The following is a 26,317-nucleotide window of genomic DNA, read 5'->3' as shown; positions in this document are numbered from 1 at the left end:
TTTCCCCTTTTTTGACACATATTAAACCCATTAAATTTAATTTGATTTCACATTCAAACATTAATTGGGTCACCATCAACTTTCAAGATTTTCCCATTTCTTGCTTCATTTTTTTTTGAAAGTTTAATTAAACCTGCACCATTTGACCATATATAATCGATTTAATTGATTGAAATCAAATTAGACCAATAAATATATTGGACCGATTGATACATATATTGACTTAAATTTAAATTATTTAAAAAATAATAATTTATTATTTGGACATACAAAGTAAATTTAAATTTAGCTTGATATAGTGCAACTTCACATAGTAGATTTAAAGTATGCACTATGCTATAATTAGAAAAAAAATTGCCTTTTATTCGAAAAATAGTGAGTGATGAACTTGAAACCATTTTTTATATTTTCATACGCTAAAGTCACTTGTTAATAAAGATGAGAATAATTATAATTCTTGTAAATTTTTATGCTTCTTTATTGTTTCCCTCTATTATATCGATTCAAGTAGGCTTATGATGCCTTTGTTGGTATGTAAAAGGGCAGAACAAATAATTAAATAAATAGATTAAAATATAGAAATAGAATCGAAATTGCAGTTTGGGACTGCTAGCCACAATGAGAAAATGGGCCAGTAACCTGCTCAATCCACTAGCTCTTTTTGTTTTTTCTACAAACAATGACCTTAATTATCACCTTAAAATTTAATTAGGTCAGGATCAATGTCCATGATTTTCTTTACACATGAGTAATGCACATGTGATTTTTTTTAAAACCAATAAATAAAATAATTAATTTGAATTTTTAATTAGTTGAAAGCAAAGAGTTATGATTTTGAAACGATCCTTTTTTTTATAAGAAGAAGATTGATTTGACCTTTGTTAAACAGACCAAGCCCTGTGTATGATTAGTTTAGGTCCATATTCGAAGGCCCTCCAACCATAAAAGAACTGTGTAATTTTAACTGGACAACTAGAAAAAGCTATAAGAACAATAAAAAGAAGAAGCCAAGTTTGCTACATAAATTATAGTAATAGCCAATTGGTAAGACATGGTTTTTAGTGCTATTTTCTCTTCCTTGTTAAAACCAAATCCTGTTCATTCATCTAGTATAGTTCAAAATAGAAGCGTTTCTGACAGTTATTCATGTTTTGGCATTGGTAAGTGGCATGGCATGACATCACTGTTCTATTCCTTTTTCCATCCTATTTAGTGATTGCATTGGTATGAAGCAATCCTGACATCAATATTGGTATTGCTTGGGGGTACCATGGTTGTTTTCTTGAATTAATTACAGGCTAAAGTCTAGAGCAATCGTCAAATTTTCAACTCAATCAACCTGTTGCTGGTAACTGTCAGCCAACGCCAATTAAAAATCTTTGCGTGATTTCTGAAGGTCAATCTGTTCCCTCTTTTTGACATTTTCATATAAGCACAAGAATTCTTGGCTTTGGTGAGGAGAAATACTTTTCATCATCTCAAGAAAGATGGTTTTTAACAGTAAGCAAAGAAGATGTTCTTTCCGCAGTTTCTGAACATGTTGGCCTTGCTTCTTGTGCCAATGAGCTCGTATTTGACTATGGATGTGAACATTTTTTTTTTCTTCCAGTCCAAACGCACCCTGCCCAGTCATTGAGTCATTGACCACAAAGAAAAGGAGAGCGACGTCTCCATCCCGCACTTTCTATGGCATCCAAATACAAACGTTGGGTATGTCAAGGTTGAACAAACAACAGTGATGTCGGCCAAACACAACCTTTCCAATTATTTTGGTCACGTTGGTATTTGACAATGAATGTGGACATTTTTTTCTTCCGGTCAAACACAGCAAGCCTAATCATTGACCGCAAAGAAAAGAAGAGCAACGCCTCCACCTCCATCCCTCACTTTCTATTGGCATCCAAGCATAATATTGCCTGCAACTGCGCTAGTGCAAGAAAGTTTTTCGAAACTCTTCTAGGAAAAATGTTGGATAGGTAAAGGTTGAACGGTTCTTTCACGTTTTCTACGCCTATTTCTTAACATCTTCAAGTTGTCCACGACGAGTTCTTCTGCGTATTGTTTGCAAGATTGCCACAAGTTGTGCTAAAATTGCCGTTTGTGAGGTTAGAAATGGATAAGAGATTGAAGAAGGCTGCTGAGGATGGAGATGTCGACACGCTGTATGCCTTACTCGCTCAGGATCCATAACTTTTGGATCGAATTGATCAGATTCCAATTGTCGAGACTCCATTACATGTTGCTGCAAGCTTTGGGAGGACTCATTTTGCTTTGGAAATTGCTACCTTGAAGCCTTCGCTTGCACTGAAGCTGAACCATATTGGCCTTAGCCCTATGCATCTGGCACTACGAAACGGGTATATCCACACGGCAAGAGGGCTTATAACGGTTGACCCCGAGCTAATTCGGGTAAAAGGAAGGGAGAGGATTACTCCTTTGCATTATGTAGCTGGAACAGAACAAGTCGATCTCTTGGCTGAATTTTTATCGGTTTGTCCAGGGTCCATTGAGGATTTGACCGTTCGATGTGAGACTGCCGTTCATGTTGCTGTGAAAAATCACAAGTCTAGAGCTGTTAAAGTCCTGGTTGGTTGGCTTCAGCGGGTCAACAAGGAAGAGATTCTAAACTGGAAGGATGAGGATGGTAACACTGTCTTGCATATTGCAACCTCCACAAATCAACCAAAGGTCAGTGATTTACTAGTCATAGTAGATGCTATTTGGCATTGCATTTCATCAAGGAACATGCTAAACATTTATCAGTAACTCAAGACTATTTTTAGCTCCAGATACAGAGCTCCCCTGCCTTATCACCTCACTTTGAAGCAGTCTTTGGATCATTCATGTTAGTTCGTCTAGAAAATTTAAAAATTTTAAATATTTAGTCAAACTACGTTTGCCTCTTTATGAAGGTCATGAAGTCAATTATTAGACATGTCAATGTGAATGCAAAGAACCTCCAAGATTCGACAGCTATGGACATCTGCCTTCAAGAAGAATTACAGCAGAATGAAGTTGGGGATATTCTTCGCCATGCCAAAGCTAAGCGAGCTTCATCTCTTGCTACCTTTACTATAACCCTTGCGGATTACCTGAGTCAGGAACCATCGCTTCTTGAGAAAAGGGACAAGCACCTACGACTCAAAGGCCAAAACCAAAGGAAATCCCGCGGCAACATTGGAAATGTAATACTTGTGGTGGCCATATTGATTGCAACAGCAACTTACCAATCTGGTCTCAGCCCTCCTGGTGGATATTGGCAAGATGACTACGATCCTCCAGCCAACAACACCAACAACCTCTCTGCCACCTACCTGGGGAAAGAAGGGCGACCACATCGAGCAGGAGACATGATCATGGCCCCAGCGTCGATCTTTGTCTTCTTCACTCTTAATAGTATAGCCTTTTATGCATCCGTTTCCACAATTCTTATAATCATAATGGGGCTTCCTTACTCAACCACATTATACGTTTCTGCATGTTTCTTCTTGTTAGCTTACTCGACTTCATTGGCTAACAACTTCCCTTATCCGCCACAGGAAAATTTGACAAACACAGTTGCTGGTATTATATATGCGCATGTAACTTACTTGTTCACAGGAATGATTATTTTGATCACTTTGGTGGCACTTCTTCGGCATAAGAGGCTGAAATGGAGGGTAGATTTTCTGGGAAGAAATCTGGGTGATGCTTTATAAAGGTGATGTGAACAGAGTGCCCAATTTCGTCAATAGATTTTACCCCTACCATGAGGCTGCAAGTGAAGTCAACAGTAAATTTGATTTTACTGCTAGGATTGTAACCTTTCAATAATTTTGCGTTGACTCAATATGGTAGGAGTATATAAACAATACAATAGTAACAATTTTAAAATTTTATTTTTTTAAGATTCAATATTTCAGATTATCAAACAACACCCAGACAATTGCATGTGTGATATATTTAACTCTATATGTGTGCATGTAATAAGAATTCATTTTCTATTTCAAGCTGGCATTATTTCATAATGCTTTCTAAATTACAAAGACAAACTACAATGATTTTGATATTTAAGTTCATAATTTTGTAATTATATATGTTTCTTACCCACATATATTATATACATAAATTAAATTATTGTTATGTATAACATGAAAAATAATTGTAGGATCGTTACAAAGATTAATAACAAGTTTAAAAATTTATAAATGAACTTGGCATTTCAATTGTGTGTCTATGTGCATAGATATAAATGTATATTGTGACTGTTTGTTTGAAAATTATTGGGAAAAATATACCAATACTGACCAAAGATGCACGTTAACGGCTACCATATCTTATTCGGTGGAATCTTCCTCCTGATTGATTAGCATGGATCCCTTGCTTTCATTGCTGTAGGTCATTATTTTATTAGTTTACTGAATTTCTATTAACAAAGGGAGAAGTTTACCTCTATGTTTCCTCAAATATAAAAGTCACATAAGTATATTTAAAGTCCTCTATATATGAAGAATTTGCACCGAAGTCTTCATTAATCTACGGAGAAAAGTCTGTCTATATGGATGATCGCTTGATTGAGGCCTCTCAACAAGGAGATATAGATGTCTTGTATGAATTAATCCGGGAAGACGCCCATGTCTTAAGGCGCATCGATGAAATTGTGTTTGTAGATACGCCTTTACACATTGCAGCTTCCTCCGGGCATGCCAGTTTCGTGATGGAGATGATGAACTTGATGCCATCGTTTTCCCAGAAGCTAAACAAGTCTGGCCTTAGCCCCATGCACCTTGCTATGCTAAATGGGAATTTGGAGTTAGTACTCTCATTTCTAGAACTTGATTGTGATCTTGTTCGTGTCAAAGGAAGGGGAGGCTTAACTCCTTTGCATTTAGCTGTCAAGTATGGAAACATCGATCTCTTGGCTAGTTTTCTAGTAGCTTGCCCCAAGTCGATCGAAGATTTGAGTGTCCATGGTGAAACTGCTTTGCATATTGCTGTTAAATACAATATGTTGGAAGCTCTTGCAGTTTTGGTAGGATGGCTTCAAAGAGTCTGTCATGAAGATGCCTTAAAATGGAGGGTGAAGATCCCCAACAGGAAGGATGATCAAGGCAAAACGGTATTGGACATTGCAGCATCCAATAATCAACTCGAGGTAAATCTTCCTATAGTAGTAAATATTTTTTTTTGTTTATTATTAAGCATGTAATTAATTGGGTTTGTCTAATTTGGATTGTTTTGAATTAATCTGACCTCATATCTAGAGTTGGTTTAACTGACTTGCCTTTGATGAATTGGCGCTGTTATACTCATGATGCAGTTCATTAAGTTGTTGTCTGAAATAAATGCCCAGAATTCTAAGGGCCGGCGTCTAACAGCTTCGAGCACAATCCAACATAAAGTCAAATTGTTTTGGAGAAGGATGGCTAAGAAAATGCGATATTGCGGCAGAAATAGAGATCTTTTGAAGGCTTCATCACCTGAATCTCGTAAAACTCTCACAAATTACTTAAGGTCAAAGACATCATTTGATGAAAAGTTGGCGGTTTTCATTACTCGTCACAAGCTGAAGATCTCCGATGATGCACGCAGTGCGTTGCTAGTGGTTGTTGGGCTGCTTGTCGCAGCGACCTTCCCGGCCATATTCAGTCCCCCTGGTAGTGTTCGGCAGGGTGACAACGAGAACCCAAGTACTGTTACTGTTACGAACAGCACCGCTTCAGGGAGACCACCGCTTGCAGGGACGGTTGTCATGGACTCAGGGACGTTCCTTTATTTTTCGATGTATAACAGCGGTGTCCTCCATGCTGCAGTCTGTTTAACTGGTCTTCTCCTCCCAGATGGCTTTCTTGGGGCGATTTCGATGATCCTACTTCTCGTCTTGTTATCCTGCTACGATGTGTCAATACAAATTATATCACCAGATGATGGGGTCGTCAGAATGGTTGATTCCTTGCTTTTGACCTCCATGTACATGACCGTGGTTTTCGTCCTGGCGATGCACGAGGGAGGAAAGCGAAAACTTAGGCGACTTTGCTACGGTACAGACTAGTGCCAACCAGAAACGAACATATCCGCATGATGTGAATGTTGTAAGAACCAAGAAATTTGAGAGGTATTTCTAGTGTATTGTAGTTGTTGACTGAGTCAGGTATCAGCCAACCCACTCTCGATTTCAAAGCCAAATGAAATACTATACAACTTCAACAACCCTGATCAATTTATCAAATCTTAAAGTATTGCATTATATTAAATTATATTACGTATAAAACGGTATTTGACATTGTAAATTATCATTTGTTTCATTACTTCACACAAAAACATGTAAATTCATCCCAATTTTCAATGATGGACATTGTAAATAAAGAACAACTGAGTTTTGAAAGTGAAATTAATAATGAGAGCTTCCTTGACCTCTCTTAAAGCTTTTGAACTATTTTTCGATATGGGGGTTGGTGAAAACGTCTTAATTAAGAAATTTATGCCAAGGTTTTCGTCAAACAATTGTTTGTATTAATTAACTGGAAAATTGATTTTCATGTTTGTTTATCACCTAAATTTCTGTTGAATAAGATCACAAAGAGCTTGTAGCAAAGTTGAGGAAACTTCCCATGTGTTGGCAAAGGCCAAAGTATGCATGTAAATACATTTAAAATTTTGTTTCACTGACTTGAGCTACGTAAATAGCTCAGCTATGACATGATCATTGGCTAGTTAGTCAAAATTCAGCAGCGGTATTGATGGGAGATTTGAATTCAAATTACATTGTTAACTCTCTTGTGAAAAAGGAAAGGGAAGAAAGAGCTTGAGAAAGGAAATAAAGATGTGTACTTGAGGACATGGTCCTCACTCTTCTTGTTCTAAACCTTGATGAGTCTCAAGTAATCTTTAAAATGGGTGACCGATTAACTGCGGCTTCAAAAGCTGGTGATGTAACGGCTTTGTATGAATTAATCGAGGAGGATGCCGATTTTTTAAGGCGTGTTGAGGAGATAATGTTTGTGCATACGCCTCTGCACATAGCAGCTTCTGATGGGCAGACTTGTTTTGCAATGGAAATGATTAATTTGATGCCATCGTTTAGCCGTAAGTTGAACAAATCTGGGTTTAGCCCAATGCATCTTGCACTTTTGAATGGGCATTCCAAGTTGTTGCTCTTGTTTCTACGTGCAGATTGTGATCTCGTTCGTGTTAAAGGCAGGGGAGGCATGACCTCTTTGCATTATGCATGTACGAAGCATGGAAATGATGATGTCCTCGCAAATTTTCTTGTTGCTTGTCCAAAATCTATTGAAGACTTGACAGCTCAAGGCGAGACTGCATTGCATATCGCTGTTAAAAGCAACAACTTGGGTGCTTTAGAAGTTTTGGTCCGATGGCTCCGAAGAGTTTGCCATGTAGAGGCTTTCAATTGGGAAATAAACATTCCTAATTGGAAAGATGAGAACGGCCATACTATATTGGATATTGCAGTATCTAATAATATGCAACTTGAGGCAAGTTCTCTTTTGTATGTATTCTTTCCTCTCACCTTAAAGCAACCGTCCAAGAGATTAAACTAGTAAATCAACAAAGATAAATAATCAAGTAAAAGTAGAAAACCAAGATTTAAACTAATAATTAAAAACCCTTAAGCCAGAGACTCAATATTTTCTCTGAGGAATTGGTGTTTTTGACTGATTTGCAGGTCCTTAAATTGTTAGCCGAGATAAATGCTAAAACATCTGATAGTCTGACAGTCTCAGACATCTTACGAAGGCGCCAATCCAACTTGGGAAGAAACAGAGTACTTAGAACTCAATGTGGTACTACTGATCCAGAGCAGAATGCTTCAACTCTTGCAAGTTATTTAAGGTCAAAATTATCTTTTGATGAAAGGTTAGCAGTCTACATCACTCGTCATAAGATGAAAATATCAGATGATGTGCGCAATATATTGCTGGTGGTGGCCGGGTTCATTACAGCATCAACCTTGCAAATTGTTGTCAATGACCCTGGTGGTTTTCAGAGGGATGTTGGGGACAGTGGCAACAACAATTCTGAAGCAACACCAGTACCATCACAGTCACACCTTTCAGACAGGGCTGCAATGACAGTATTCTTGCTGTCCTCATTGTACAACAATACGGCCTTTTGCATCGTGAATGGTGTAATTGGTCTTCTCCTTCCGGATGGCTTGTTCGGGATGATCCTGATTCGGCTACTGCCTGTCTCGATACTTTGCTATGTTTTGTGGATACAACGCAGCTTGCCAAACGGACTTGTCATATATAATTTGCTAGTTTTCCTTTTGGCCTACGTATTTGTATTCCTTGCTTTTGTTACTTATTCAAGGGGACAAAATAAACTTCGGCAACTTCAGAGCAATACAAATAACATTGCTTGTTCATATAGAAAAAGAAAAACTGAAGCAGCTGAAGGTCAAGCCAATAGTGCTACTAGCGCTGACCTAGATCCATAACTGTAGATTCGGATGATTGTGCAACGTGGGACATAAATGGCTTTGCGATTAATCTCTTAGCTTGATGTGTCTCCAGTCATCTAAATAGGTTGTTGAACAATGATTGAAATTTGGGTTTGATGCTAAGGAACAGTTGCGGGTTCATCAGATGTTTGAATGTTTTGTTAGTTTGTTTGTTTAGTTAAACGGCAAGTCATGGAGTCGTTTTTGATGATACTGAAAGTGTGTAACTAAACGATCAGCTTATGTGTTGCTTATGCATATAAGCTGAAACCCTTAAATGTTTGTCGTTTTTAGTAGTCTTCTTCCAGTGTCTGTTGTATTAGCTGTTGCTAGCTTCGATTGCTGTGCCTCTTTGTTAACTTTCAAGTCTTTTACCAAATCAGACTTTTGTGGGTTTAGTTAATCTGTTGTAACTGAGTTTATAAGCTTAGAATAGTATAAGAAATGTGTGTTTTTGAGCAGTTACTTCTTTCTCTCTCAGTTTCTTCTTCTTATTTTTCTTTTAGAAAATTAACTTTCCCTGTTCTTGATTTTTCTGAGATTTTGCAAAATAGGTAAATATGTATCAAGGACTGTATACATGATCTTTTGTGCATTAAAAGTTTGACCTCAAGTCATCAAAATAAAAAAAAAAAACTGCATTCAAATCTTGAGAAATACATGAACAATTCGTATAGTACATTTTAACCCTATCAATTCACTGAAAAATTGACCGCTGAATTATAGCGCATTGTAGGTGTCTCTCTGGGTTTATGCTGCCAAATCTATGTAAGAGCTCGGGGTCATGTCTCAATAGGTAAAACAAGCATGCTAACAGGTATAACAGTAGATAAAACAGCTTGTACCCAAAATATCCATCTGGGAGAAAGAAGACCAACCATAAAGGTTGTAAGATGAAGGACTGTGCTGTTGCACGATGAGAATTGAACGTATATTCTTTGACGTTGGACTCAAGTTGATGGCTGTGCTATTAATCACAGTAGTTGGGTTTTCGTTTTCCCGATGAATACTACCAGGGGTACTACGCACAGCAGGGAAGGTGGCTGCTATACTCAGCGCAGCGAGGCAGCGACCACTAAAGACGAAGCAAGCGAATCGTCGGTGAATGTTTTTTTTCTTTTGTCTTTATTGGGTCTTGCTGTGGTTGGGTTTGGCTGGCCTGGTGTTTAGGCCTCTCTAGGGCTCATTTCCTGTCATGCTTACGACTTTCAGCCCATCTTGGGCTTCCTCCTCTTTTGTTAGCCTCCTCACGGGCTTCATGCTTCCAGCCCAGCCCCCAAAAATTGTCTCTTCGGTGACCTTTTAGGTTTATAATGGTTGCTTACTTGCTTATGTTAATGTTAAGTTTTCTTCTTTAGTACTTATTTATATATCTGGCAATAACTGGGTTTTAATATGTTTTAATTTTTCATTATTTTTTATATTATTAATATTAGTATCATAATTTCTTTTTCATAAACAAAACATGTTTACCCATAGTAATGCATGGGAAATTCCACGAGTTTATAAATGCATTTGAGTAATGTAACAAGCACTAATACTAATATTTATTATCACATACATTACAATATTCTTTATTTAATTTTAATAATAATTTTATATAAATATAAATATTTTTAAAGTATAAATAACTAAAATTTTAAAATATTACTCTATAAATTATTCAATAATATTGTATAATTAAGAAAAATATTTTTCAATGGAAGTTCTTCAATTCTAATTCATATTTACAAATTCAATAGATGTTATTATATTTTTAATGATAACTTAAAAATACAATAAATAAATATAACCATTCTTGTCAATAACAAATTTTACTAACATTACATATATAATATTTTGGAGATGACATTAGCTGCTTCATTCTGAAATGAAAGTAAAATAAGTAAAGATAACTACTTTTATAAGCAGTACTTGTGCCTTAGAAGTTGCTCGGCATTCATTAAAATAATAATAAAAAATATCCTTTGTATTAGTTGGTGTTAATCTCAATTCTCAATAAAAGCGGATACGGAGAGAGAATGATTTGCTAAATGAAAAAGTGGAAATGACTTTTTCTTTTTTTTTTTTGGTTAAGTGACGTATGGTGACTGCAAGTTTCACGCCAAGATGTTTTAAAATGATATTTCCTGGAAAAAGTTTTAGTCAATATATTAGGATAATACTAATAAATCCATAGTGTTGGGTCATGGGTGCTCACCTCCTTCAATTTCACATGAGTCAGTAGTCGTTTGGGATATTTATTTTTGTTGGTCTCTTGACCGAACTCTGCTGACATTCTATGCCTTAGCCTACAAGCAATGCATGAAATATCGCCACCTGCGCTGCCAATTCTTGTTATAAGAAGGTAAGCACACTCGTAGTTGTAGATGTCAACATTGCTAATATAATCGCCAGCTTCATTCTTGTGAAAGTTCGCCCCATCATCACGCACTGCACAATGGATGAGCAGTTGCAGATTGCCGCAGAGAATGGAGATGTTGATGCATTGTATACTAGACTTGCCCAGGATCCATATCTTCTGGACCGTATTGATCGGATACCGATAGTTGATACTCCTTTGCACGTGGCTGCCAGGGCAGGGAAGCCCCACTTTGCCATGGAAGTTGCAAACTTGAAGCCATCACTTGCTTGGAAACTAAACCACGTGGGACTTAGTCCTTTTCATCTTGCTTTGCAGAATAAGTGCACATATATGGTGAGAGGACTAATCGCTACTGACAGTCAGCTAATCCGTGTCAAAGCAAAGGGGATGATTACACCTTTACACTATTTAGCCCAAACAGACGATGCTGATCTATTAGCTGAAATTTTATCTGCTTGTCCATCGTCTGTTGAGGACACCACAATTCACTGTGAGACTGCAGTGCATATCGCTGTGAAAAACTGCTCAATTGGAGCTTTCAAAGTCCTTCTGGGATGGCTTCGACGAATCGACAAAGAAGACATTCTGAACTGGAAGGATGAGGATGGTAACACTGCCCTGCATATTGCCACTTCTACTAATCTGACAGAGGTAAGCTTTATAGATGCTCATTTTTGCTACAAATGATTTCACAATATAACTATAGTTAACTGATAAAACTTTTATTTGATTGTGAAGGTCCTGAAGTTGTTGGTTAAGAATGTCAATGTGAATGTCAAGAACTTCAATGGTTTGACCGCTATGGATATATTCCACCTTCAAGGAACATTGCAGAACATAGAGATTGGTAAGACTCTACGCCGTGCTAAAGCAAAAAAAGCATCTGATCTTCCCCCAGATGTGACTCTTGGAGATTACTTGAGCAGGGAATTAACTCTGATTGAAAAACGGGACAAATATTTTGGTATTAATTCCCAAAAAAGTCCTAGTGATGTCCGAAGTGTAGTTCTTGTAGTTGCTATACTGATTGCAACAGCGACCTACCAGGCTGGACTTAGCCCTCCTGGCGGGTACTGGCAAGATGACTACAATCCATCAGCAAACAATGGAAGCAACAACAGCAACACGAGCCTTGGGCAGGGGCAAAGACAGCACCGTGCGGGGCAGATAATCATGGGGCCTCAGTATCTGTTCTATTTTTTCACTCTCAACAGTTGTGCTTTTTATTTGTCTGTGTGGACAATTCTCGTTGTTATAATTGGGCTCCCATATTCCGTAACTCTTTCTACATCTACATCTCTTCTCCTTTGTGCTTATTATTCTTCGCTGGATAGTACCTTTCCAACCCGGCAAAACTCCACGGCTTTCATCGTTGCGAGGGCTTTATACATATCTTTTATTTACTTATCTGCAGTACTGGTCTATTCAATTCCTTTGGCAGCATATCGTAAATATGAAAAGCTTAAACGCCGGGTGGATACAATTAGAGGAAGCAAGATACTTACCGGTCCTGGAACATGAAGAAGAGGAAACTATATGTATTTGTTATTTTGTTAGAGTTGATTTGAGTTTGGTATCAATTTAAGATTTTGTCCAAAAAAATAACATAGATACACTACTTATTTGGTTTGGAGTCTCGTTTAGCTTGACAAGAGTTCGGATGCCAGACGCTGAGTCTTGTTTAGCTTTCATTGCTAGTTTCTTTCTCTCATGATGTTTTATTAGTCATAGCAACTAGTCTGAACTCTGAAGTGTGTTCATTGGGTGGGAGCATGTAGGAGATATACTGCTCCACAAATATGTGAGACCCATAATTTAATACCACCGTGGTCGATATGTACAAAAATTGGGATAAATTGAATGCTATTTTGACCATCTCAATATCAAACACTCAACACACGCTTTAGTTCTGTAGAGTCCAGTTATTAATTCATAATTTGCAAAAAATTGAATTACTCAAGCACAAAATTATGTGGTATTAAGTTAACTTTGCAACAGGCAAAACAATTGGAAAGCGAGAACTACTGCTATTTCTAACTAAAATGACATGAAATATGATGATATTCAAATTTATTAATAACCTCTCTGTGTCGTTATAAGTATTAATATGCTGAAAGAACTAAAAGAAAATGATAATTTGAATGTCACTGAAGTTGGATTCTCCTTAAAGTATCTAATATCATGCGGATGTAATATTTTGTGCACCTACCTTGTTGCTAGTAGTTCTAGCACTATTTTTCCTAACTTTATTTGTTATAATTTTTTAGGACACTTGTTTGCGTCGTAAACAAGATGTTACAATTTTAAAGAGAGAGTTATAAATCTCACATCGACTATATATTAAAGTGATATTAGACATATAAAAGTTCATACTATCTTCAATTTATAAAATATTTTTGATAGGATAAAATCGTGAGATCAATAGGTTAAAGCGAACAATACCATGCAGAATAAAATCGATAGAAATTTAGTATGAATTCCGATTAAAGTACAACGAACTAAAACAAATAATATCTCATAGAAGTTGATATGCATTTTGATTAACCTGAACTCATTCTTGAGGAGGTTAATTGTTTCTTCTTGAGAGTGAAAGACATTATCCATTTTATTGATAACTGAATTTTCTTAAGCATCATATGTATATAAACATTTTGACATAAGAAATTTTGTCGTCTTTTCCGCTACGCTAGCCTTTTATTTTTAGTTTATTGCTAACGGGAAAGATGAGGAAACTAATTAGTAGTACATAAAACAAAGAGACCCCAATAAAAAAAACTGGGATAATAGTTAAATAAAAGATTCTTCCATATACTCTTTCTAGTTGGCAAGAAGAACCTCGGAGCAAACAAATATGAATACTAACCTGGTAGGGTCAACACCTCATGTTGGCAAGCATCAAGAAGATTCCACCAGCCTATTTGCCCTTGACATATTTTCTACTTTTGTTGGTTACCATTACCATAATCCCTCTTTTCAAATTTCTTTCTCAACCTTTTATTTTTAATTTTATTTCATATTCTCTCTCTTAACTAATCAATTAGTCAGCAATTAGTAAATCACTTTTAAAATTATTATTTTAACCTATAAAAGGATATAATACCTGTTTCGTAGTATTACATTTTTTTAAAAAATCCAATAATGTTGTTGCTTACCATTGAATTAGTATATAATTGGTGTCGAAGTGAGGCCTATGCAGATTAAAAAATCCATGTTGAGTGAAAAATAAAATAAAGTAATTATTCACGATTCTCGTAGGACAAGAGCTTCGTTTCTTGAGACCCATAAGGAAAAAATGGCAACCCATCTATTATGAATATTTATGATCAATAGAATATACATCACTACCGCTATTACAAACACCGGTGCCAATGGAGGATCGCCATCAAATGATGCATGGAAGAGCGTCATGGTAGCCAGAGCATTCACGGTCTTCTCTACTTACAACGGCTTGGTCCTTTGCGCTGTGATCTGTATTATTGGCCTTGAAACTTGCCTACGAGAGGCATTGACTGTACCAGGTATGTATTCTCCAAGGTTCTTCTTGCCAGCTAGAGAGAGAAGATGGAAGAATCTTTAATTTGACAATTACCCCAATTTTTTATTGAGGTTTCTTTGTGTTAAACTACTAAGTAGTTTCCTCATCTGTCCTATTATGATCATTAGCAATTAACTAAAAATGAAAGGGTAGCCTAGCGGGAAAGACAACAAAATTTCTTATGTCAAAAAGTTTATATATATCTGATGCTTAAGAAAATTCAATTATCAATAAAATGGATAATTTCTTGATTGAGGCCTCTGAAGAAGAAAAAATTAATACCTTGTATGAGTTGTTCAAGAATGATGCAGGTTTCTTAAAGCGAATTAATGAAACAATGTTTGAAGATACTCCACTGCACTTAGCAGCTTCAGATGGGGAAACCTGTTTCGCAGTGGAGGTGATGAATTTGATGCCATCATTTGCCCGAAAACTAAACAAAGATGGGCTTAGCCCTATGCATCTTGCTTTGTTGAAGGGGCATTCTGAGTTGGTGCTGTTACTACTACGTGCTGATCGTGATCTTGTTCGTGTCAAAGGAAGAGGAGGCATGACCCCTTTGCATTATGCAACTCACAATGGAAGCATCGATCTCTTGGCTGATTTTCTTGAGGCTTGTCCAAAGTCTATTGAAGATATGACTGTTCAGGGCGAGACTGTATTGCATATTGCTGTTAAAAACAACATGTTAGAGGCCCTCGAAGTTTTGGTGGGATGGCTTAAGAGAGTCTGCCATGAAGATGCCTTCAGTTGGAGGACAGACATTCTGAATTGGAGGGATAAGCAAGGCGACACTGTATTGGACATTGCAGTATCTAATATGCAAATTGAGGCAAGTTCTTATGCTTCTATCAAGATGTTAATTTTCAAACTAACGTTAAAACATCAATTAATAAGAAGAATACATACAACTGTCATGAAGACTTGTATGTTAGTATGATAATTTGGCACACTGATCAAATAGTGGGAAGAAAGTTGAGATAAAAACTAGCTTGAGTCATGTTTGTTTTTTGAATTAAGTGCTGGAAATTTATCATCTTTTGCTTTGTTGTGCTGGTTATATAATCTAGAAGGTAGTCTGCTCATGTAGTGTTGCTTTGTTCAGGTAGTGATGTTGAACTTAGTATATGTTTAACACTTGTCAGTTTAAGTACATGTGTTAGTCAAACGTGTAAGATATAATGTTGTATTCTCTCTTCACTTAATGAAGAAGCTCGATATTTACAAAGCTTATCTGCTTCTTAACTTTGTTTTGTTCTTGGCATTACTGTTCTTTTAACTCTTAATGCTTTGAACATTAACTTGATGTCATAACAGAACAAAGAATTTGTTTTTTCTTTTTTCTTGTCATCTCCAACAACTTCTACTTTGATGAATTGGCGTCGTTTTGGCCATGGTTTATGCAGGCAATCCAGTTATTATATGAAATAAATGCCAGGAATTCTAAAGGGAAAACAGCTTTGGGCACCCTGCAACACCAAACCAAAATGGATAGAAGAGTAGTACGTCAATTGCTACGCAAGACTCGGGTTTCAAAACCTCCATCGCCTAAAAGTACTAAAACTCTTGCGAAATACTTAAGGTCAAAGACAACATTTGATGAAAGACTAGCGGTATACATCACACGTCAGAGAATGAAAATTGCAGAGGATCTGCGCAATGCATTGCTGGTGGTTGCTGGGGTGATCGTTGCAGCCACTTTCCATGCTGTATTTAGTCCTCCTGGAAGTTTTCGGAAGGAAACTGCCAACCCAACTATTATGATCAATGGAACTTACAGCACTGTTACAGACGCCAGTGCCAGTGGAGAATCACCATCAAATGAAGCAGGAAAGAGTGTCATGGATAACGGAGCATTCATTGTCTTCTCTACTTTCAACACCTTTGTCATTTGCTCCGTAATCGGTATTCTTGGCCTTCTCCTCTCAGACGGCTTGATCGGGGGGAATATGATGTTGATGCTAATTTACTTGTTAGTCTGCTATGCTGTATCGCTATATGTCATATCACCAAGGTTGAATATTGCAGTTCCTGATCTGCTATTCTTGTCCTTGTTCATCGTGTTTCTATATACCATTCTCCTAATTCATTCACTAGGAAAGCGGAAGCTTCAGCAACTTAACTACGACGCAAACAAGTGCCCTAAAGAAGCTCTGGCAGATGAAGTTCAGGAGAGTGGTGCTAGGAATGCCAGTAACGACTCAAGTGCAAAAAATATTACATCCGCATGATATTGGATGTTTTAAAGAGAATCCGGTTTCAATGACATTTAAAATTATCTTTTTATTTTCATCAGATATCATTTCATTTTAATTAGACAAAATAGTACTTATTTCTCGCTTTCCAATTGTATTTTCCTGTTGCAAGGTCAATTTGATAAACTATAACTTTGTGCTTGAGTAATTCAATTTTTCTTTCAAACTAGGAATTTATGGCAGGACTCCGGAGAACTAAAGTGTGTGTACATTGTTTGATGCTGCAAATATTGAGATAGTCAAACAATCGCATCCAATTCGTCCCAAGTTTCGTACATATCTAACACAGTGGTATTAAATTATGGCTTTCGCATACTTGCGGAGTGGCATGTCCTACATGCCTCGACCCAATGAACAAACTTCAGAGCTCAGACTGGTTGCATTTATTGATAAACCATCATGAGAGAGAGAGAAAGAGAGCAAGTAGCAATGAAAGTTGGAAGGAGATCCGAACTCTTGCGAACTAGACAACTACAAACCAAATAAGTAATGTATCTATGTTATTTTTGGATAAAATCCTAAATTGATACCAAACTCAAATCAACTCTAAGGTAAATAATTAAAAAAACGAGTACTTATACCACGTGACACGACAGTTGATATAATTTCCTCTTCTTCATTTTCCAGGACAGGCAAGTACCCTGCTTCTTCTTATTGTATCCACCCGGCTTTTAAGCTTTTCATGTTTAAAATCGCTGCCAAAGGAATTGAATATGCCACTACTCCAGATATGTAAATTAAAGCTCTATAAAATGCCCTCGCAACCATGAAAGCCGTAGAGCTATTCCGGAATGGAAGGGTCCTATCCAGCGAAGAATAATAAATAGCAAGCATAAGGGAGAAGACATATGGATGTATACAGAGTTATGGAATATGGGAGCCCAATTAAAACAAGAAGAAATGTCCACGCAGACAAATAAAAAGCACAACTGAATAGATACTGAGGCCCATTGCTCATCTGCCCTGCACGGTGATGTCTTTGCCCTTGCCCAAGGCTCGTGTTGGTGTTGTTGGTTCCATTGTTTGCTGGTGGATTGTAGTCATCTTGCCAGTGTCCCCCCGGAGGGCTAAGTCTAGCCTGGTAGGTGGCTGTTGCAATCAGTATAGCCACCACAAGAACTAGCCTGGTAGGTGGCTGTTGCAATCAGTATAGCCGCCACAAGAACTACAGTAGGGACATCACTACGTTTTTAAAAGAAATTGATTCCAAAATATTTTGTGCCGTCTTTCAATCAGAGTTAATTCCCTGCCCAAGTAATCTCCAACAGTCACATTCGAGGGAAGATCAGATGCCTTCTTTGCGGTAGCACGACGCAGAATCGTACCAATCTCTACGTTCTGCATTGTTCCTTGAAGGTGAAATATGTCCATAGCAGTCAAACCATTGAAGTTCTTGACATTCACATCGACATTCTTAAATCAACAACTTCACGACCTTCACAATCAAATAAAGTTTGATCAGTCAACTATAATTATATTTTGAAATCATTTGCAGCAAACAATGAGCATGTATAAAGCTTACCTCTGTCAGATTAGTACATGTGGCAATATGCAGGGCAGTGTTACCGTCCTCATCCTTCCAGTTCAGAATGTCTTCTTTGTTGACTCGTCGAAGCCATCCCAGAATTACTTTGAAATCTCTAATTGAGCAGTTTTTCACAGCAATATGCACTGAAGTCTCACAGTGAATTGTGATGTCTTCAACATATGATGGGCAAGCATACAAAAGTTCAGCTAATAGATCAGCATCGTCTGTTAATCCCCTTTGCTTTGACTCGGATAAGTAGACTGTCGGTAGCGATTAATCCTCTCACCATCGGAGTGCACTTATGCTGCAAAGCAAGACGAATAGGACTAAGTCCTATGTGGTTTAGCTTCCAAGCAAGTGATGGCTTCAAGTTCGCAACTTCCATGGCAAAATGGGGCATCCCTACCTTGGCAGCCATGTGCAAAGGACTATCAACTATCGGAATCCGATCAATACGGTCCGGACGATATGGATCCTGGGCAAGTCTAGTATACAATGCCTCAACATCTCCATTCTTTCTTCTGGCCATTACACAGTTAAATCTTTTTGCAAGCAAAAACTCACAAATGGAAGGAGTAATGAAAGTGTGTGGAAGAGAATATGGTCGAATTTAACACCGTATCGAATTGAAGTGTTTTGTTGACAGATAATCCATGAAAAGGTGGCAGTCAAGTATGAATTACTACGAAGAGGATTAATTAATAATGAGGCAACTGGATGTGGCTTGTGTCACAAGGAGCAGGAGACTACAAGGCATTTATTTCTTCACTGTCCAGAAGTATGGAAGGTTTGGGCAAAATGGAGTGAAGATTGGGGAGCATGTTGGGTGGTCCCTAGTAATGTTATGAATTTTTCAACATATGGAATGAGGCGACAATAACAAAAGGGGAGAGACAGATTTGAAAAATGGCTTTCTATGCAGTTTCATGGTCTGTATGGCTGCAGAGGAATGAAGTTGTGTTCAAAGGCATAGCTTGGGATTCGAATCAGGCGTATGAAATTAGTAAACTGAGGGTAGCCATTTGGCCAAAGCGAAGTGGCCTATGAAGTATGGTGAGATTCTGGACACCTACAAGTTCCCCCAATTTGGAGCAAATTTAGTAAATGTGGGACATGGTAGGAAGGTTGAGGGGTGGTGCAAACCAGCTCAGGGGGAAATGAATTCAATGTTGATGGGGCAGCCAAAGGATGCCCAGGAGAGGCTAGGATTGGGGGAGCAATGAGGGATGAACATGGACATGTTAAGATCATTTTCTCGAAGGCTATAGGCATAGGGGATTCAAACCTTACTGAAATTAGAGCAATTCGGGAAGCTTTCTTGTTGTTTATTCCATCCAAATGGAATCAATTACACAGTTTGATAATTGAGAGTGACTCATGTAACGCTGTTAAATTGGTGAACAAACCTTTGGAAGCACCTTGGAGATTAAGAAAGTGGGTTCTCCATATTGAACGATTGAAAAATGATGTACGAAGATGGGAGGTGAGGCACACTTTTAGAGAGAATAACAAACTGGCCGATCGACTTGCAAAAGCTGGGTTAACGCACAGAGAACCTGGTGTCTGTGCTGGAATAGGCCTCCACTTTTGGTGCCATTGTTAAAAAGAAAAAGGAACCCAAGTAAGGTGAAGAAATCTCCTGTCAACTTTTCTACTCCGATTGGATCTTGGTTTTGATGATCAAGGGCTTCAAGGGTTCTTGAAGTCTCTTCTCTGTTTTTGGATCATTTTTGTTTTGTGGTCTTTGGGTATTGCTGTCACTGTTTGATGTTGTTTTTCTAAGAATTATGTCGTTGTTGTTTAGCCTCCTGTTTCCCTACTATTGTTTTTGATCTTAGGCAGGATAGAGTTTTTTTGTGAGGTTCTGATTGATAAGGACATGCTGCTGGGTTATGTAAACAGTGTGTGAACCTTTTTGTTCTGGCTTTTCTTGCCATACTGGTTTTCTTTCATACCAATGAAAGTCCGGATAATGGCCAATAAATTCCACTTTTCAAAAAAAAAAAAAAACATCTCCATTCTTTGCTTCAGCAACTGCTCATCCATTCTGCAGTGCGTGATAAGGCGAACGTTCGCAAGAATGAGCTGGCGACTACATGAGCAATGGTGATATATATAACTCGGAGGATGATTACCTTCTTATAACGAGTATTGGCAGCGCAGGTGGCGATATCTCATGCATTGCTTTTTGGCTAATGCATAAAATGTCAGCAGAGTTTGATCAAGCGATTAACAAATAAATATCCCCCAGGGAGCGACTGCTGACTGGGGTGAAATTGAAGGAGGTGAGCACAAATGACACAACGCTAATAATTTGTTAGCGTTATCCTAAGATACTGACTAAAATTTTTTCCGGGAAAAATTATTTTAAAAAATTCTTGGTGTGAAACAGGGAAAGGAGTTAACAAAAGGGACCGACAAATCAGATAAGAAAGATCCTACAAGAGGATGAACAACTCAATCAAAACCCAAGTATTACCTAATAAATAAATAAGTACTAAAATAGAAAACCAAATGTTAACAAACAATTATTAACCCAAAAGGTGACCAAAGAGCGAAGAGAAGGTGTTTTGGGCTAGACTCATGAAGCCCGCTCGCAAGCTACCGAAAGAGGAGATATCCCAAGATGGGCTGAACGTTATAAGCATTACAGGAAAGGAGCCCAAGAATGGCCTGAACACCAGGCCAACCAAACCAAACCTCAGCAACTCGGGGCTAACCCGAACCATTTCCAGATTTTCGAATCGGATATGATCCGGATATCACTTCCCACTCTTCTTCTTTGTTACGACTATTCGCTAACTCCCTTCCGAAACGCAGCTGTTCTTCGAAGGCACATAGCCACCAATGGAGGTTGCAACCGCAGCAACATCAAGCTTCGCACTCCATGCGCACATGTTATCACCACCAACCTCTGCACGAACGGTAAACCCTTATCGAACCCTAACCTCTCATCCGTCAACTTCTCTCAGAGCTTCTCTCTCAACCAACTTCCTTTCTCCGTTTCCCGCCACCGGAAGCGTCGCCGGAGATTTCTCCGGTCTCAAGCTACGACCTGAATCTCTCAACCCGGCCTCCCTCTCCCGATCCAAGCCTAAACGAGGTGTCGTCACCATGGTACACGTTAAATTATTTGACTTTTAATCAAAATTTCTTTACTTTAGTTCTCTAGGACTTTCAAATGTTTATTAATAGTGTTAGCGGTTAGAAAGTAGGCAATTTTATTTTATAAGAATGCTGAACTAGTAACGTTAATACTAATCTTAATTCTTAATTCAAATTTGAGTATCATATCACAAAGTTGAATTGCCGTATCTAGGTCTAGATTATTGCAAAGTAAATGCATTATGCCGGCGTTTGCCCGGAATTTTGTGGATAGGTTATTCCTTTTTCGAGGGGAAGTGCATGGGAGCAACCTCCACCGGACTTAGCATCGTATTTGTACAAGAACCGCATAGTTTACTTGGGAATGTCGCTTGTTCCTTCTGTCACAGAGTTGATACTGGCTGAGTTTCTTTACCTTCAGTATGAAGATGCGGAGAAGCCTATCTACTTGTACATAAACTCCACTGGAACAACCAAGGTATGATTTTCTTATCACAGAAGTTGAAAGCCATGTTCTGGAGGCATAAATGTAGTTTTTTGCTGTGATTATTGTCATCATAATTAGAATTGGATGCTAAATGAAAGATAAAAATGCTAAATTTTGTTTAGAAAGTATTTTGAACCAGTCTTATTTCAGTTTTTTTTCTGATAGAGTTAAAATGTATTGCATGTGTGCTTAGTAAGTAAAAATATTTATTCTCTTTTACCTTTTCTTTTGCATTATTAAGGTACTTAAAAGAGGAAATCAGATGTTGTGTTAGTTTGCTCCCTTTTCAATACTGTTAATAGGATTGTTCACCTTTTTCAGGGTGGCGAGAAGTTGGGTTACGAGACTGAGGCTTTTGCAATCTATGACGTTATGGGGTCATTCCTCTTTCCACTTTTTAACTCATGCTGTATTTCACAATTTACTTGTCTTATGAGCTGCACGTTATTTGCATTTATTAAACATTGAAATATCAAAATTCTTTTCCCTCGCTTCAGGGTGGTAGTTTCACCTAGATGTCAAAACCCAGCAGCATCAACGACTCTTAAATAGTGAATGCATCATTCTTTGTGAATGATATGTTCTTTGAGTCATGATGACGCCTAGTTACATGAAGTTTTTCTACTTCCTAGACACTTAGATACTACTTGCCTGGAAAATTTTCTGAATGTATAATGTTCTATGAGCCTCTGCACACCCTTATCCTTCCAGAAGAGCTTCCAAGCTTTATTTTCTGTTTTGGATACTTTCTTTCACTGCAGGTATGTGAAGCCTCCTATTTTTACTCTCTGTGTTGGTAATGCTTGGGGAGAAGCTGCATTACTTTTAGCTGCCGGTGCAACAGGAAATCGTTCTGCTCTTCCTTCATCTACGATAATGATAAGGCAGGTTGGTTGTTGGACAGTGGATCTCTGATGCTCTAAACTATGAAATTCTTTTACGATGTCACTTGAACTTTGACATGTTTAACATGAATGTTTAATATTTATTATTTTTATCTCTACCAATCTGCAGCCCATTGCAAAATTTCAAGGTCAAGCAACAGATGTTGACCTTGCAAGAAAGGAAGTAAAGAATGTGAAAACAGAGTTGGTAAGAAAATGATCTGCTTAGTTAGGGAGTCTGATTTCTGATTATACACCAAGCTTACATTGAAAACACCATGATCCTACTTAAACAGCTTTGTATTTGCTTGGTCTTCTATGACTAACCTGCATACTGCAGACTGTACACATTTGTTTATAAATTTACTTATTTAGCATTAAAGCTGACTTTGCAAACTTTTCTGTTGGATGTGCATCCAAATATGGGCTAATATAACTGCATATTTGTGATATGAATTATACTCAAGGTTAAACTTTATGCAAAACACATTGGAAAGTCAACTGAGCAGATTGAAGCAGATATCAGGCGCCCAAAATATTTTAGCCCCAGTGAGGCTGTTGAATATGGCATCATAGATAAGGTTCTTTTACCTGAAGGAGTTTTATATTTTCTACTAGTTTTCATGCATTGCTATACTATATTTTTCTAATATATTCTGCAGGTATTATACAATGAAAGGGGTGCTGAAGACCGCGGTGTTGTTTCTGACCTGAAAAAGGCACAACTTATCTGACCATAAGAGACTTATACTTTGTGACTGTTAAAACTGTTCAGGTAAACCGTGTGTTTTCTCTTGAATTGTATGATTGATTACATTGCATTTTATATATTGTAGATATTTTTTTTCAATAGTTCTTCAGTAGTTTTTTTGTTCCACAATGTTGATGGAACTTAAATGTAGGGTATACTTGCTACCACAGGATCCAATTAATCGCTTGTCTGTTGAAGCATGGATTATTTAGAAAGTATTGATATTTTGATGCATTTTGACTCTTCACGTGGCTTCTAGTGTTTTATATATGTTACGAAGCAATGTACCGTGATGTACTAGTGTTTTATATATGTCACCAAGCAGTGTACCATGATGTAGCTGGGTGTTCGTTATTTTGTGTGAAATCTCCACCTCTCGAATGAAATGATTAAAGTAATATCCTGTTTCTTGATGTATAATGGCTTTTATTGGTAATTGATCTACTGTGGAGGATGAAAGAGGAATAAACCTTTATAGATGTGTTATGCCTTTATTGAACATTAGCTCTTCAATCTCTATCGTATGCCCCTCTCTCCACTTCCCAACCAACAATGGTTTTAGGTTCTGCCTGTAACTAGTACATTCCTCTACAAGTGTGTTCTGGAATAGAAAAGTATTTGCTTGTTTGTTTTATGGTCTCACCACCCTGCCATCATTGCTCTTTCTGTCCACCCTAAAATCTGCAACGAGAGACACTTGGAAGCTATTGTTGTTTGTTTGACTCTGTATTCATTTGCTTTACACCTTGCATTTGCTTTTTGTTCTTCTGTTAAGTTTTCTGGGGTTTGAGAATGACCAAAGAGGAATATTAGATAGTGGTGTTCGTTGTTGCAAAAAATAATCCGTGTAGCTCACTTATTACATTACCTTTTGCAACTCCCTTCATCCTAATCATCACAAATGTTGGAAGGAGATTCTAGGTCGAAAATGGATTTTGGATATGGATGATTGATGTATGTTGGTCCCAATTCTCGACAATACCTATTCCATTATTTGCTCCAAGTGGCAAGGCTTGTTAATGGAGAGTGATCTCATTATTTAAGCCAATAAAAGTGGTGGTCACTATCTCTCTCTCTCTCTCTCTTGCCTATCTTTCTGAAATGTGGACGTATCAATCTAATTTGAACTTAGTAGTAATACGTGTTTAGAGAGATCCAATATTTTGTCAAAATTTTATTTTAATTTATAATATATTTTCTAGCTTCTCATATATGTTGTTTGCTGCAACAGTATTAGCTTGAGTTGAAGGATGACAAGAGAAGCTGAGCACAGTGTGTACTTTGTTCGGGGAGCAGAGGCATGGGAATGAGAAGCATAGCCGAGGAGATGCGGTCTCAGCACGTGTATCAGTCTCATTTATAGCACAAAGTGTATCTTGCGATCAATAAATTCTAGTATTTTATTTGTTTAAACTCCAATTAATTGCAATTAAAATTTTGTTTTTTTTTTCTTTTTTTGTCATTTTCATCCTTTCTTCTCCTCTTCTTTCCCCATGTTTGCTTCCTGTACTTGTTACTTTAGTACCTAAGTGTATTCACATTGAAGCCATGATTAGCAGCTGCTCCTACCTACTATGTTTCTTGCTCATTCTTTTTCCCATGGTATTTACAACCCAATGTGCAGTACAATCACCAAATGGAAGACCAGGAAGAAGAGCCACCAACCCACTTCACAAATAAAATACTTCTGGAATTTATGCGCACTTATCCTATAGACGAATCACTCTTGTGCTCTTGTTTCCTACACATGCCGACATCAATACAAACGTGCCAAGACTTAAAAAAAATGGGAAATTCAAGACCAATTTGCTATGCAATACCTGCAAAACAGAAAAAAAAAAAAATAGTGCTCTCACCCCTAATTTTTGAAGTATTATCTTAAAATTGTCCACCACCAATGACAGTTCTGAAGAGCTTTGCTTTGTTCTTACTGGTTTGACAGTCGTGGTAGTGCGTTACAACCCACCAAAGTGATGGCTTTTCGCTGGTTAACGCCGCTGTTACTATATTTAGTACATGGCTTTTCCCTTCTTCCCAGTCAACAAAACCTATCAGCTTATTAAAGATGATGCGTGCTGGTTCAAATTTGATAAACCAGAGTTCGTGTTGGTGGGATTTTTGCAATTAGTTTTTAATTTTTGATTAAAAACAAGCAATTCTTTCGCAAGTAACTATTACGTAAATAATTATCATAAATTTTAAGTTCGTCAAAATGAAAATATTTTAAAATTTTAAAAGTTGAATTCTAAATCCAGCTAAATATTCAAAAATATATAAACTTAAACGTGAGAAAATCAAAACTTTTGTTTTTCAAAAATGTTAAATTGTTTTTCAATAATTAATGAGGTAAGAAAAATATCTCCAATGCATTGGAACTTCAGGTTTTAAATTAAAGGTGTAAATTAGTAATACTTCCTATGGTTTGAAACAACTTAACTATGTTTTTTTTATAGTGAATGATTGAAAAGAAAAGAAATGAAAAGCCTACTTTTCTAACAAGTGCTCGATTCCTATTCAATTTGGTTCATACTTTTTATTGTTTTAAATTCAGTTTAACTTTGTTTGTTATCTGTTTTCCATCCATCTGGTTCTTTATCTCAAATTCTTCAAGCTGAGGTCTTCTTCATTTGATGCAATATCTAAGACTCTGACGCCTCAAGCTTTTAAAAAGGAATACAAAATGAAAACTTGATAGGTGAGGGATGCGGAGATATTGAGCAAAAAGAATGCAAAAAATCTGCTTCTCTAGTCTTAATTCTTTAATGCTTCAAACCCAATAGCATAAAAAAATCAAGTTAGTACCAAAAGTAGAGTAATAAGTCACGCGTAAACTTTCAGAATCGACCCTGGAGATACACGAAGCAACCAAAAAGTGAAGGGAATGTTGACAAAAGTTAGGCAGAACATTTGTCAATAGAATACATATCCAGATTCAAAGAAGGGTCTTAAGGTGGTCATGAACGG

The 26,317-nt window shown here is 37.3% G+C and overlaps 4 protein-coding genes and 1 pseudogene across 5 annotated transcripts; 4 read left to right on the top strand and 1 right to left on the bottom strand.

Moving 5' to 3' along the window:
* Positions 1–1,849: 1,849 nt before the first annotated feature.
* On the top strand, positions 1,850–6,308 carry LOC110428182 (ankyrin repeat-containing protein BDA1-like). 2 transcript variants are annotated; one of them, XM_089783689.1, is made up of 4 exons: positions 1,850–2,409; positions 2,501–2,688; positions 2,913–5,134; positions 5,300–6,308. In XM_089783689.1, the coding sequence occupies exons 3-4, from the start codon at positions 4,538–4,540 to the stop codon at positions 6,029–6,031; spliced, it is 1,329 nt and encodes a 442-aa protein (XP_089639815.1). In that variant the 5' UTR covers positions 1,850–2,409; positions 2,501–2,688; positions 2,913–4,537; the 3' UTR covers positions 6,032–6,308. The 2 variants fall into 2 exon arrangements, with proteins under 2 accessions (XP_089639815.1, XP_021299603.1); XM_021443928.2 differs by having other exon boundaries at positions 1,852–2,688.
* Positions 6,309–6,818: 510 nt separating this feature from the next.
* Positions 6,819–12,490, top strand: LOC110423259 (uncharacterized). Its single transcript, XM_021437430.2, has 4 exons — positions 6,819–7,475; positions 7,667–8,157; positions 10,841–11,459; positions 11,547–12,490. The coding sequence occupies exons 1-4, from the start codon at positions 6,819–6,821 to the stop codon at positions 12,327–12,329; spliced, it is 2,550 nt and encodes an 849-aa protein (XP_021293105.2). The 3' UTR covers positions 12,330–12,490.
* Positions 12,491–14,214: 1,724 nt separating this feature from the next.
* LOC110426668 (ankyrin repeat-containing protein BDA1-like) lies at positions 14,215–16,574 on the top strand. Its single transcript, XM_089784798.1, has 3 exons — positions 14,215–14,326; positions 14,655–15,175; positions 15,750–16,574. Exons 1-3 carry the CDS (start codon positions 14,215–14,217, stop codon positions 16,572–16,574), a joined length of 1,458 nt encoding a protein of 485 aa, XP_089640924.1.
* Positions 16,575–17,249: 675 nt separating this feature from the next.
* Positions 17,250–20,308, bottom strand: LOC110422737 (ankyrin repeat-containing protein BDA1-like; annotated as a pseudogene).
* A 608-nt stretch (positions 20,309–20,916) lies between these two features.
* Positions 20,917–24,802, top strand: CLPR4 (CLP protease R subunit 4). Its single transcript, XM_021425091.2, has 8 exons — positions 20,917–21,243; positions 21,506–21,709; positions 22,040–22,095; positions 22,480–22,606; positions 22,733–22,810; positions 23,070–23,183; positions 23,265–23,377; positions 24,585–24,802. Exons 1-7 carry the CDS (start codon positions 20,974–20,976, stop codon positions 23,334–23,336), a joined length of 921 nt encoding a protein of 306 aa, XP_021280766.1. The 5' UTR covers positions 20,917–20,973; the 3' UTR covers positions 23,337–23,377; positions 24,585–24,802.
* Positions 24,803–26,317: the final 1,515 nt, after the last annotated feature.

This window comes from Theobroma umbraticum, unplaced genomic scaffold, assembly GCF_002168275.2.
Source record: "Theobroma umbraticum cultivar Fairchild unplaced genomic scaffold, ASM216827v3 scaffold_30.0, whole genome shotgun sequence".
Classification (NCBI taxonomy): Eukaryota; Viridiplantae; Streptophyta; class Magnoliopsida; order Malvales; family Malvaceae; genus Theobroma; species Theobroma umbraticum.
This window is presented reverse-complemented; position numbering and strand designations above follow the sequence as displayed.